At 45.2% G+C, this 12355-nt stretch overlaps 1 protein-coding gene across 14 annotated transcripts in view; it reads left to right on the forward strand.

Moving 5' to 3' along the window:
• Positions 1 to 8510, forward strand: part of JAKMIP3 (Janus kinase and microtubule interacting protein 3) — a 199181-nt gene extending 190671 nt beyond the window's left edge. For 8 of the 14 annotated variants that reach the window (XM_038743751.1, XM_038743753.1, XM_038743756.1 and 5 more), the window contains 2 exons: positions 2953 to 3018; positions 7558 to 8510. In XM_038743751.1, coding sequence (XP_038599679.1) covers positions 2953 to 3018; positions 7558 to 7788 — 297 coding nt within the window. In that variant the 3' untranslated portion in view covers positions 7789 to 8510. Of the gene's footprint in view, positions 1 to 2952; positions 3019 to 4602; positions 4675 to 7557 lie in introns of all 14 variants that reach the window. The other 6 variants (XM_038743760.1, XM_038743766.1, XM_038743757.1 and 3 more) reach the window with 2 other exon arrangements.
• Positions 8511 to 12355: the final 3845 nt, after the last annotated feature.

Consider the following 12355-nt stretch of genomic DNA (forward strand, 5'->3'; position numbering starts at 1 on the left):
AACATATAGAGACGGTCCCTACCCAACAACGGGCTCACAGTCCAGAATGGGGAGACAGACAACAAAACAAAACATGTGGACAGGTGTCAAGTCGTCAGAACAAATAGAATTAAAGCTAAATGCACATCATTAACAAAATAAATAGAACGGTAAATATGTACAAGTAAAATAAATAGAGTAATAAATCTGTCTAAACATATATACAGGTGCTGTGGGGAGGGGAAGGAGGTAGGGCGGGGGGGGATGGGGGAGGGGAAGGGGATAAAGGGGGTTCAGTCTGGGAAGGCCTCCTGGAGGAGATGAGCTCTCAGTAGGGCTTTAAAGGGAGGAAAGAACTAGCTTGGCAGATGTGCGGAGGGAGGGTATTCCAGGCCAGGGGGAGGACGTGGGCCGGGGGTCGACGGCGGGATGGGCGAGAACGAGGCACAGTGAGGAGGTTAGCGGCAGAGGAGTGGAGGGTGTGGGCTGAGCTGGAGAAGGAGAGATGGGAGGTTGAGATGTGGCCAGGCCCCGTTGCCTGGGCAACTTATTGAGAAGCAGCATGGTTTAGAGGAAAGAGTGTGGGCTTGGGAGTCAGATGACCTGGGTTCTAATCCTGGTTCTTCTACTCGTCTGCTGGGTGACCTTGGGCAAGCCACTTCACTTCTCTGTACCTCAGTTGCCTCATCCGTAAAATGGGGATTAAGACTGGGAGCCCCACGTGGGACAACCTGATGACCTGATATCTACCCCAGTGCTTACAACAGTACTTGGCACATAGTAAGCACTTAACAAATACCACTGTTATTATTATTATGATTATTATACTGTGCCACCCCAAAAGCCCCCTTGCGGTCGCGAGACCCAAATCATCGTCCTCATCATCTGTAAAATCAGGATTCAATCTTCCTCCTCATCCTTATTATCTATGGTATTTATTGGGTGTTTACGGTGTGCAAAGTACTGTACCGTGGCTCAGTGGAAAGAGCACGGGCTTTGGAGTCAGAGGTCATGGGTTCAAGTCCCGGCTCTGCCACATGTCAGCTGTGTGACCTTGGGCAAGTCACTTAACTTATCGGAGCCTCAGTTACCTCACCTGTCAAATGGGGACGATGACTGTAAGCCCCACGTGGGACAACCTGATCACCTTGTAGCCCCCCCAGGGCTTAGAACAGTGCTTTGCACATAGTAAGCGCTTAACAAATGCCATCATTATTATTATTATTATTATTATTACTAAGCCCTTGGGAGAGTCCACTATTCTAGTCAGTCAGTCAGTCACTTATATTTATTGAGTACTTACTTTGTGCAGACCACTGTGCTAAGCACTTGAAAGAGTCCATTGGAACCCAATAATGATTACTATTATTACTACTAATAATAATAATGATTATGGTATTTGGTGAGCACTTACTATGTCTCAGGCGCCGGGGTGGATCCAAGCAAATCGGGTAGGACACAGTCCCTGTCCCACGTGGGGCTCACAATCTCAACCCACATTTTACAGATGAGGTCACTGAGGCCCAGAAAAATGAAGTGACTTGCCCGAGGTCACACAGCAGAATGGCTTAGTGGAAAGACCCCAGGCTTGGGAGACAGAGGACGTGGGTTCTAATCCCAGCTCCACCACTTATCTGCTGTGTGACCTTGGGTAAGCCACTTAACTTTTCTGTGCCTCAGTTTGCTCATCTGTAAAAATGGAGATTAAGACTGTGAGCCCACATGGGACAACCTGATTATCTTGTATCCATCCCCAGCACCGAAAATAGTGCTTGGCACATTGTAAGCACTTAACAAATACCATAGTTGTTATTATTATTAAGGGGCAGAGCCGGGTTTAGAACCCATGACCTTTTGTCTCCCAGGCCCACGCTCTATCCACAATGCCATGCTGCTTCCCCACGGGTAGGAAGTCTAGTGTCTAGTGCTCACTGATTGAAAAGTCTCCACAAACAAATAGAAGCTGCATTTCAAGAATGCAGATGTCATGTCCACCAATTCTGTTGTATTATACTCTCCCAGGCATTTAGTACAGTGCTCCGCACATAATAAAGCACTCAATAAATGGGGTTGGTTGATTGAAGTCTCTGCAAACAAGTAAAAACTGCATTTCGAGTTGCATAAGTCACGTTTGCCAACTGTTGTATACCCAGTTCTTAGAACAGTGCTTGGCACATAGTAAGCGCTTATGAGAAGCTACATGGTTCAGTGGAAAGAGCACGGGCTTTGGAGTCAGAGGTCATGGGTTCAAATCCCGGCTCCGCCAATTGTCAGTTGTGTGACTTTGGGTAAGTCACTTAACTTCTCTGGGCCTGAGTTACCTCATTTGTAAAATGGGGATTAAGACACTGTGAGCCCCCCATGGGACAACCTGATCACTTTGTAACCTCCCCAGCACTTAGAACAGTGCTTTGCATATAGTAAGCACTTAATAAATACCATTATTATTATTATTATTATTATTAACAAATACCATCATTATTATCACCTAATCAATCGTATTTATTGAGCACTTCTGAGGTGCAGAGCATTGTACTAAGCACTTAGGAGTGTAAAATATTACACTATAACAAGACACATTCCCTGCCCATAATGACCTTACAGTCTAAAGGAGCTCAGTGCAATGCTCTGCCCACAGTAAGCGCTCAATAGATACCATTGATTGATTGATTGATTGATTGGTTGATTTTGAACAGTCTCCTACAGCCTGTGAAAAATCTGTTGGAGTTAAAAAAATAAACAGCAATTAGCTCTACACAGACACACACACAGTTTTATTTGTATGCGTGCATGCAAAAAACTCGTATTTTCAGAGTGGGGTAAAGTCGTGTGTTTGCTTTCATCTATGTATATATCATCTTCTTTTTCTGCTCTTTCATCTTTTTATAGTCATATGGAAATTTGAAACAAGCTATTTTCTGTTTCTTTTTTCTTAATTCCAAAATACATATTTTCCTGCTTTTGATTTTGTAGAGAATTAAAGAGTTAGAAGAAAGAATTGAAGCTCAAAAGAGGCAAATAAAGGAACTGGAAGAAAAGGTAAAGTAAATTATAAAAGCACAAACTGCTCCGGGAATAGAATTCGAAACAGGGGTAAAGCTAGTCTAAGAAGGGCTGCCGATTATGAATAAGATGTTTTGCATGGAATTAGACCCTGCTGGAGAAGAATGATAATTTATGTCAGAACAGAGGGAAGCTGTCAAAGGTGAAGAGACTTGAGTCGGATTTGCTTTCGGTTGGGCCCGGTTAGAACATCACATTACGTAGGCCTGAAAATTGGCTTCCAGAGAATCCTTATCTTATATGAGACTTCTAGTATTTCCTAATAACTAAGTCTCCCAGAGTCAGAGAATGTCATTCATTCATTCAATCTTATTTATTGAGCGCTTACTTTGTGCAGAGCACTGTACTAAGCACTTGAGAAGTACGAATCGGCAACATATAGATGATCCCTACCCAACAACGGGCTCACAGCTCTTTTGATTATCCTTTTTGATTACTTTGCTTCCAGTTTTAGTGGAGGTCCAAAAGAGTAAATTGGAGTTGAGATACCAACATATATGCCAGTCCCAGATTTCCTTTAGGGTGTCACTTGAGGTGTAGGGAAAATAACTTCCAAAAGTCTGGGACTACTTGAAACGATCCAAACCTTCCATATCGCATCTTGCTCTCAGAATTTGTTTAGACTATCACTTATTTAAGTAAAATAATCCCAATCGAAGGATTAGAGAAGACAGGGATTTTATCCCCATTTTACAGATGCAGAAACTGAGGCCCAGGGAGGTCAGGTGACTTATCGAATGTCACGCAGCAGGCACGTGGTGGAGTGGGGATTAGAACCCAGGTCCTCTGATTTCCAGGCCTGTACTCTTTCCATTAGGCCTTGCTGCTACCATGTGCTGTTTGTTTTATTTAGTTTTGTTTTCATTCACCTGAAGAGGACAGGCCTTACATACATGGGTCCAGCACTTAGTACAGTGCCTGGCACATAGTAAGCGCTCAACAAGTACCATAATTATTTTAATTAATATTACTTCCCAATGTTTGTGTAGCTTGTCTGGAAACTTGGCTGTTCACTACACTGCCTAGGAGGCTTCACTTCAACAATCTGTCTGTAACAATTGTGGTATTTTTCAAGAGCTTACCATGTGCCAAGGACTGTACTAAGCACTAGGGTAGTTACAAGATCATCAGGTCTGACACCGTCCCTGTCCCACTTGGGACTTGCCGTCTAAGACGAGGGGAGCACAAGTATTTCTTTCATCCCCATTTTGCAGATGAGGAAACAGAGACACAGAGAGGTGAAGTGATTTGCCCAAGATCACACAGCAGACAAGCGGTAGAGCCGGGATTAGAGCCCAGGTCCGGGCTCTTTTCCCAAGGCCACTGGGTGATTTTTCTAAGAAATCTTTGAACGCAATTTTACAGACTCACAAGTCATGGGTTGCTCTTGGCAACTTTATCTCTAAACCTCTGTGGTTTTCCACTCGCTGCCTATTCTGGTCTTTTTCGATAGCTCTGACTTACCCTCGTCTCTAATCACAGTCTTCCCGCTCAGCAGATCCACTCAAAACTCTTTTTCTCTCTCTCTTTCCGTTTTCCCGTTCCCCCTCTCCTTTTCAGTTTTTATTTTTGTTTTTATTTTTCTCTTTAGCGTTCATTCTTTGGTCATAGCTCAAAAGGTATCCTGAAATGGTGAGTATTCTGTTTATTGACTGTTTCCTGACACATTTCCCCTTCCCACCATCCTTCAGTGCCCCTGTTCTCATGCAGCCTGTCTCTGCACATCGCTTCGCGCAGTGGGAGGGATGTCAAGAATGGATACCCTAAAAGCCATCGTAGGGTTATTTAAGAATGCATTTAGTCAATTAATCGATCAGTCAGTGGTATTCATTGAGCACCTACTGTGTGCACAGCACTGTACAAAGTGCTTGGGAGAGTACAATGATAACGATGGTATTTGTTAAGTGCTTACTATGTGCCAAGCACTGTTCTAAGCACTGGGGTAGATACAAGGTAATCAGATTGTCCCATATGGGGCTGGCAGTCCTAATCCCCATTTTCCAGATCAATCAATCAATCAATCGTATTTATTGAGTGCTTACTGTGTGCAGAGCACTGTACTAAGCACTTGGGAAGTACAAGTTGGCAACATATAGAGACGGTCTCCACCCAACAGTGGGCTCACAGTCTAGATGAGGTCCCTGAGGCACAGAGAAGTGAAGGGACTTGCCCAAAGTCACATAGCAGACAAGTAGCAGAGCCAGGATTAGAACCCATGACCTCTGACTCCCAAGCCTGGGCTCTTACCACTAAGCCACGTTTTCTGCCCACAACAAGATCATAGTTTAGAGGTGGGGACAGGCATCAATCAATCAGTCAATCGATCAGTGGTCTTTATTGTGCACTTACTATGTGCAGGATACTTTACTAGGCATTTGGGATAGTACAATACACCAGAGATGGTAGAAACATTCCCTGCCCACAACGAGCTCACAGTCTAGAGAGGAGGCAGACATTTATTGCTGTATTGTACTTTCCTAAGCGCTTAGTACAGTGCTCTGCACATGGTAAGTGCTTAATAAATATGGTTGAATGAATGAGTGGACATTAATCAATCAATCATATTTATTGAGCATTTACTATGTGCAGGGCACTGTACTATGCACTTGGGAGGGTACAGCACAACAATATAACAGACACATTCCCTGCCCACAATGAGCTTGCAGTCTCGAGGGGTGACAAATGAATAGAAAGAAAGAAATTCTGGCTCTGTACCTAAGTGCTGTGGGGCTGTGGGAAGGGAGGGAAGACAGACATAAATAGAAATAAATAAATTACGTCTGTATACATAAGGGCTGTGGGGTTGAGGGAGGAGGGAATTAAAGGAGCGAATCAGGATGAAGCAGAAGGGAGTGGGAACTGAGGACATGAGGAAGAAATAAATGCTTTTTGCATGTAGACCATATGTGCAGTGCTCTTATAATCTTGGAAAGTACAGTTTCCTTGCTTAAAAAGAAGCTAACAATAAGCAATAGAATTCTTGACAAAAACAAAGGAAAATAAGGATTCCTCCCATATCGTCGCCCATTCCGGAAGGGGCTCCTGGCTCCTTGCTGGCAGAAAGTCAGATTGCTGGGACTTCCAATTTTGCCTTTGATTTAGGAATCCTTTAGGCCTCTCTTTGGCTTTTTAAAGATGCACTCTTGATTTATGTCTAGAAGCTTGAATTCACTGTTCCCGCTACTGAGAAAGAGCTTTTTCCTGTAATATCATTGAATTCATTCAATCATATTTATTGAGGGCTTACTGTGTGCAGAGCACCAGAAAATGTGGCCAGATCCCAGCGATTTTCTCCATGTACAAATTCCCAGCTTAAAAAGCGAAATGGTTGGTGAGTAAAATGAGTGGAAATGATTGAAGATTATAGTGAACGATGTTGTATTTTGAAGTTTAGTCATGGACCGTGTAAAGTGGATTTAATAATGACGGTAACTCTTGAGTGCTTACTACGTGCAAAGCATTGTGCTAGTGCTGGGGTAGATACAAGATTCATTCATTCATTCATTCAGTCGTATTTATTGAGCACTTACTGTGTGCAGAGCACTGTACTAAGCACTTGGGAAGTACAGATCGGCAACATATAGAGACGGTCCCTACCCAACAATGGGCTCACAGTCTAGAAGGGGGAGACAGACTACAAAACAAAACAAGTAGGCAGATCTTCAGGTTGAATGCAGTTGTTACCCCACCTGAGGTTTATAATAATAATAATGTGATGATATTTGTTAGGCACTTACGATGTGACAGGCACTGTACTAAGCACTGGGGTGGACAAGGGCAATTGAGTTGGACGCAGTTCCTGCCCCACATGGGGCTCACAGACTCAATCCCCATTTTACAGGTGAGGTAACTGAGGCACAGAAAAGTGAAGTGGCTTGCCCAAGGTCACACAGCAGACAAGTGGCAGAGCCAGGATAAGAACCCATGACCTTCTGAATCCCAGGCCCGGGCTCTATCCACTACGCTATGGGTAGGACAAGTGTTGAGAAGCAGCGTGGCTTAGTGGAAAGAGCACGGGCTTGGGAGTTAGAGGACATGAGTTCCAATCCTGGCTCTGCCATTTTTCTGTTGTGTGACCTTGGGCAAGCCACTTCACTTCTCTCTGCCTCAGTTTCCTCATCTGGAAAATGGGGATTAAGACTGTGAGCCCCACGTGGGACAGCCTGATTTCCTTGTATCCTTAGAACAGTGCTTGGGACATAGGAAGCACTTACAACAAATACCATTATTATTATTATTACCTCCATTTTACAGATGAGGAAGCTGAGGCCCAGAGAGGTTGTGACTGGCCTGAGGTCACACCGTAGGCCAGGAACAGAACCCAGCTTACCTGCTAACCCAACCCTTCCACCAAGCCAGGCTGAATCCTTTAAATCCCTCCTATCTCAATGGATCACGGACCTAGAAATCTTTTCATTTTTGCCTGTGAAAATTCCACCCTCAGAGCATTTTCACTCATTTTACTAAATACGTTTTTGCCTGATTTCCTGTGCTTGGTATATTCCTTTGTTTTAGCCCTCAAAAGAAGCCAGGAATCCTTTCCCTATTACTAGACCAGACCGCAGTGGTTATAAGAAGACAACTCATCGTGATTTCAAGACGTCGAATCTATATTTTGTCCCTGAAAACAGAGGAAGATTGATTTTCTGTCACCCCTGGACCAGAGAAAAGGAGAGAAAAAGAGGTGGATTCAAATACGTGCAGTTTTCTCCAGTACCTCCTTCTCAAGTGACTGTACACGTTTAAGAAGCCCGAATTAGGAGTATCAAAGAAGAAAAGCAAATAAAAAACTACCTAGTTTTACTTCTGAAGGCATCGCCAAAAGAAACGTGGCGTCTGCTGCTTGTAACAACCGTCAGTTTTACACGAAAAGCTGAATACTAATTCTGGTTGAGAGAATACATTTCAGTTCCCTGCTGAGCAGGGAGTAGGGCTGCTTCTGTCAAGAAGTGATCATATCCGGTTTAATAGACCTCCCACCCCCATGCTTTGCACAGAATTATTTCAACCTGCGTCTTGAAAGACGATTTTAAAAATTCAAACCTGGAGACTTGGGCCTGGGTGCAGCAGGCAAACGGAGCACTGATTTCGGTCGAGAAATGAACCGTGCGTACTGCGTCCCCCTGGGTATCTTACGCCCCAAACAATGGCGTGAAATCTGAGCACCTAGAAGGTTTTTATCCCATTTTCAATTTCAGGTTATCAGGTGCCATTTTCAACCCACGATGGACGGTGCCCCCGAGGGAGGAGATTGGTGCTATCTGCGATACTCCCCACCTGAAATGCGCAGCTTGTATTCACACCACGGCACGAGGTCGGACCCCTCCCCAGAACCCCAACATTCAGAGGGCTGGAGAGGAAAAACCAAGGAAATAAATGGAGGACAACCCCATGGCCCTTACATCCATATCCATAATTCAATTATTTCTGTTAACATCTGTCTCCCCCTCTAGACCATCAGCCTGTGGGCAGGGAACGTGTCTACTCACTCTGTCCTGTTGGACTCTCCCAAGTGCTTAGTACAGTGCTCTGCACACAGGAAGCATTCAATAAATACCATCAATTGACCGACTGATAGGAGGGTCCCAAAAGCACAAGAGGATGTCGCCTTGACCTCTCCACCGGACGCTTAGATGAGGAAGGCGGGAAAGCCTAGAGAAGGCCGGAAGGAGCTAGAGACGCGACCAAAAAAGCTTTCGTTGTTCATCTCCCGAAGGGAACTGAAGTGGCCGATCCCAAAACCGGACAGATCAATGGATGGACTGAATGCAGAAGCGCCGGTGATTTTGACCTTAACTCTGCCACCTTTTCCATGGAGGCACAAGAAGCAATTAGTGGACGCCACCATCGATTTTGAAACCTAAGAAAGAGTTCGAATGATGGCGTTGAGAGGTAAGAAGCAAATCAGACTCTGACTGGTGAATTGAACGTATATGCATGATCGAATAGTAGCACCCTCTCTCAAGTGCTTAGTATGGTGCTTTGCACACAGTGAGCACTCAATAAATACGATGGAATGAATAGTAACTGTTATTTTTCCAAGGTGATTCGATGTTAGCTTTTTTCGTGCCCTAGTGGATAGAACGTGGGCCTGGAAGTTAGAAGGACCGATCTCCGCCACCTGTCTGCTGTGTGACCTTGGGCAAGTCACTTCACTTCTGTCAGTCCTCATCTGTTAAATGGGGATCGTGACTGGGAGTCCCATGTGGGACATGGACTGCATCCAACCTGATTACCTTGTGTCTCCCCCGGTGCTTAGTACAGTGACTGGCACATAGCAAGCACTTAACAAATGCCATGAAAAGGAAAGCGTTATCATCCCCATTTTACAGGTGAGGTAACTGAGGCCCAGAGAAGTTAAGTGACTTCTCACTTCTCACCCAGGCCAGTGGTGGAACTGGGACCAAAACCATGCTCGTCTGACTTCCAGGCTTGTGCTTTTCATATGAGAAGAAGTGTGGCTCAGTGGAAAGAGCCTGGGCCCTGGAGTCAGAGGTCATGGGTTCAAGTCCCGGCTCCACCAATTGTCAGCTGTGTGACTTCGGGCAAGTCACTTAACATCCCTGGGCCTCAGTTACCTCATCTGTAAAATGGGGATAAAGACTGTGAGCCCCCTGTGGGATAACCTGATCACCTTGTAACCTCCCCAGCGCATAGACCAGTGCTTTGCACATAGTAAGTGCTTAATAAATGCCAGTATTATTATTATTATTATTCGTTCATTTGATTATATTTTATTGAGCTCTTACTGTGAGCAGAGCACCAGGCTAAGGGCTTTGAAGAGTTCAAAAGAACAATAAACAGACACATTCCCTGCCCACAATGAGCTTACAGTCTAGAGAAGACTAAGTCTAAGAAGCAGCGTGGTTCAGTGGAAAGAGCACAGGCTTTGGAGTCAGAGATCATGGGTTCAAATCCCTGCTCCGCCAACTGTCAGCTGTGTGACTTTGGGCAAGTCACTTAACTTCTCTGTGCCTCAGTTACCTCATCTGTAAAATGGGGATGAAGACTGTGAGCCCCCTGTGGGACAACCTCATCATCTTGTAACCTCCCCAGCGCTTAGAACAGTGCTCTGCACATAGTAAGCGCTTAATAAATAAATGCCATCATAGAGAGGGGGAGACAACTGGGATGGCTGAGGGACCTGTATTCTTCCCTCTTCACACATCCATTCTGGTAGAACACCATGGTATGGGGAGATTCAGCACAGGAAGAAGCAGATACATGCATGGGCAAGGAGTTATCAGTCAAGGTGTTATGATGCCTCCATTCAGTCATTCAATCATATTTATTGAATGCCTACTGTGTGAAGAGCACTGTACTAAGCACTTGGGAAGTACAAGTTGTCAACGTATAGAGATAGTCCCTACCCAACAACGGGCTCACAGTCTAGAAGGGGGAGACAGACAACAAAACAAAACATGTGGACAGGTGTCAAGTCATCAGAATAAATAGAAGTAAAGCTAGATGCACATCATTAACAAAATAAATAGAATAGTAAATATGTACAAGTAAAATAAATAGAGTAATAAATCTGTACAAACATATATAGAGGTGCTGTGGGGAGGGGAAGGAGGTAGGGCGGGGGGATGGGGAGGAGGAGAGAAAAAAGGAGGCTCAGCCTGGGAAGGCTTCCTGGAGGAGGTGAGCTCTCAGTAGGGCTTTGAAGGGAGGAAGAGGGCTAGCTTGGCGGATGTGTGGAGGAAGGGCATTTCAGGCCAGGGGAAGGCCGTGGGCCAGGGGTCAATGGCGGGACAGGCGAGAACGAGGTACAGTGTGGAGGTTAGCGTCAGAGGAGTGGCGGGTGCGGGCTGAGCTGTAGAAGGAGAGAAGGGAGGTGAGGTAGGAAGGAGCGAGGTGATGGACAGCCTTGAAGCCGAGAGTGAGGAGTTTTTGCTTGATGCATAGGTTGACTGGTAGGCACTGGAGATTTTTGAGGAGGGGAGTAAAATGCCCAGAGTGTTTCTGCACAAAGATGATCCGGGCAGCAGCGTGAAGTATAGACTGAAGTGGGGAGAAACAGGAGGATGGGAGATCAGAGGGGAGGCTGATGAGGGGAGGCTGATGCAGTAATCCAGTCAAGATAGGATGAGAGATTGAACCAGCAAGGTAGCAGTTTGGATGGAGAGGAAAGGGCAGATCTTGGTGATGTTGCGGAGGTGAGACCAGCAGGTTTTGGTGATGGATTGGATGTGAGGGGTGAACGAGAGAGCGGAGTCGAGGATGACACCAAGTTTGCGGGATTGTGAGACAGAAAGGATGGTAGTGCCGTCTACAGTGACAGGAAAGTCAGTGAGAGGGCAGGGTTTGGAAGGAAAGATAAGGAGTTCAGTCTTGGACATATTGAGTTTTAGATAGTGGGCAGACAACCAGATGGAGATGTCCTGAAGGCAGGAGGAGACCCAAGCCTGAAAGGAGGGAGAGAGAGCAGGGGCAGAGATGTAGATTTGGGTGTCATGAGCGTAGAGATGATAGTTGAAGCTGTGGGAGCGAATGAGTTCACCAAGGGAGTGAGTGTAGATAGAGAACAGAAGGGGACCAAGAACTGACCCTTGAGAAACCCCTACAGTAAGGGGATGGGAGGGGGAGGAGGAGCCCGCAAAGGAGACTGAGAATGAACGGCCAGAGAGATAAGAGGAGAACCAGGAGAGGACAGAGTCTGTGAAGCCAGGGTTGGATAGCGTGTTGAGGAGAAGGGGGTGATCCACTCTAAGCTCATTGTAGGCAGGGAGTGTGTCTGTTTATTAGTTCATTCATTTATGCATTCATTCATTCAATCATATTTATTGAGCGCTTACTGTGTGCAGAGCACTGTACTAAGCGCTTGGGAAGTACAAGTTGGAAACATATAGAGACAGTCCCTACCCAACAACAGGCTCACAGTCTAGTTTATCATTGTATCATACTCTCCCAAGCCCTTAGTACAGTTCTGTGCATACTGTAAGCGCTCAATAATAATGATTGACTGACTGACTACTGTTGTTGTTATTATGATAATAATAATAATAATAAGATGAGCCAAGCACTATTGTAAGTGCTGGGGTAGATACAAGGTTATTAAGTTGTCCCACGTGAGGCTCACAGTCTTAGTCCCCATTTTACAGATGAGGTAACTGAGGCACAGAGAATCAATCAATCAATCGTATTTATTGAGTGCTTACTGTGTGCAGAGCACTGTACTAAGCTCTTGGGAAGTACAAGTTGGCAACACATAGAGACAGTCCCTACCCAACAGTGGGCTCACAATCTAGAGAAGTTATGTGACTTGCCCAAAGACACACAGCTGACAAGTGGTATAGCCGGGATTCAAACA

This window comes from Tachyglossus aculeatus, chromosome 3 (assembly GCF_015852505.1).
Source record: "Tachyglossus aculeatus isolate mTacAcu1 chromosome 3, mTacAcu1.pri, whole genome shotgun sequence".
In the NCBI taxonomy this organism is placed as follows: domain Eukaryota; kingdom Metazoa; phylum Chordata; class Mammalia; order Monotremata; family Tachyglossidae; genus Tachyglossus; species Tachyglossus aculeatus.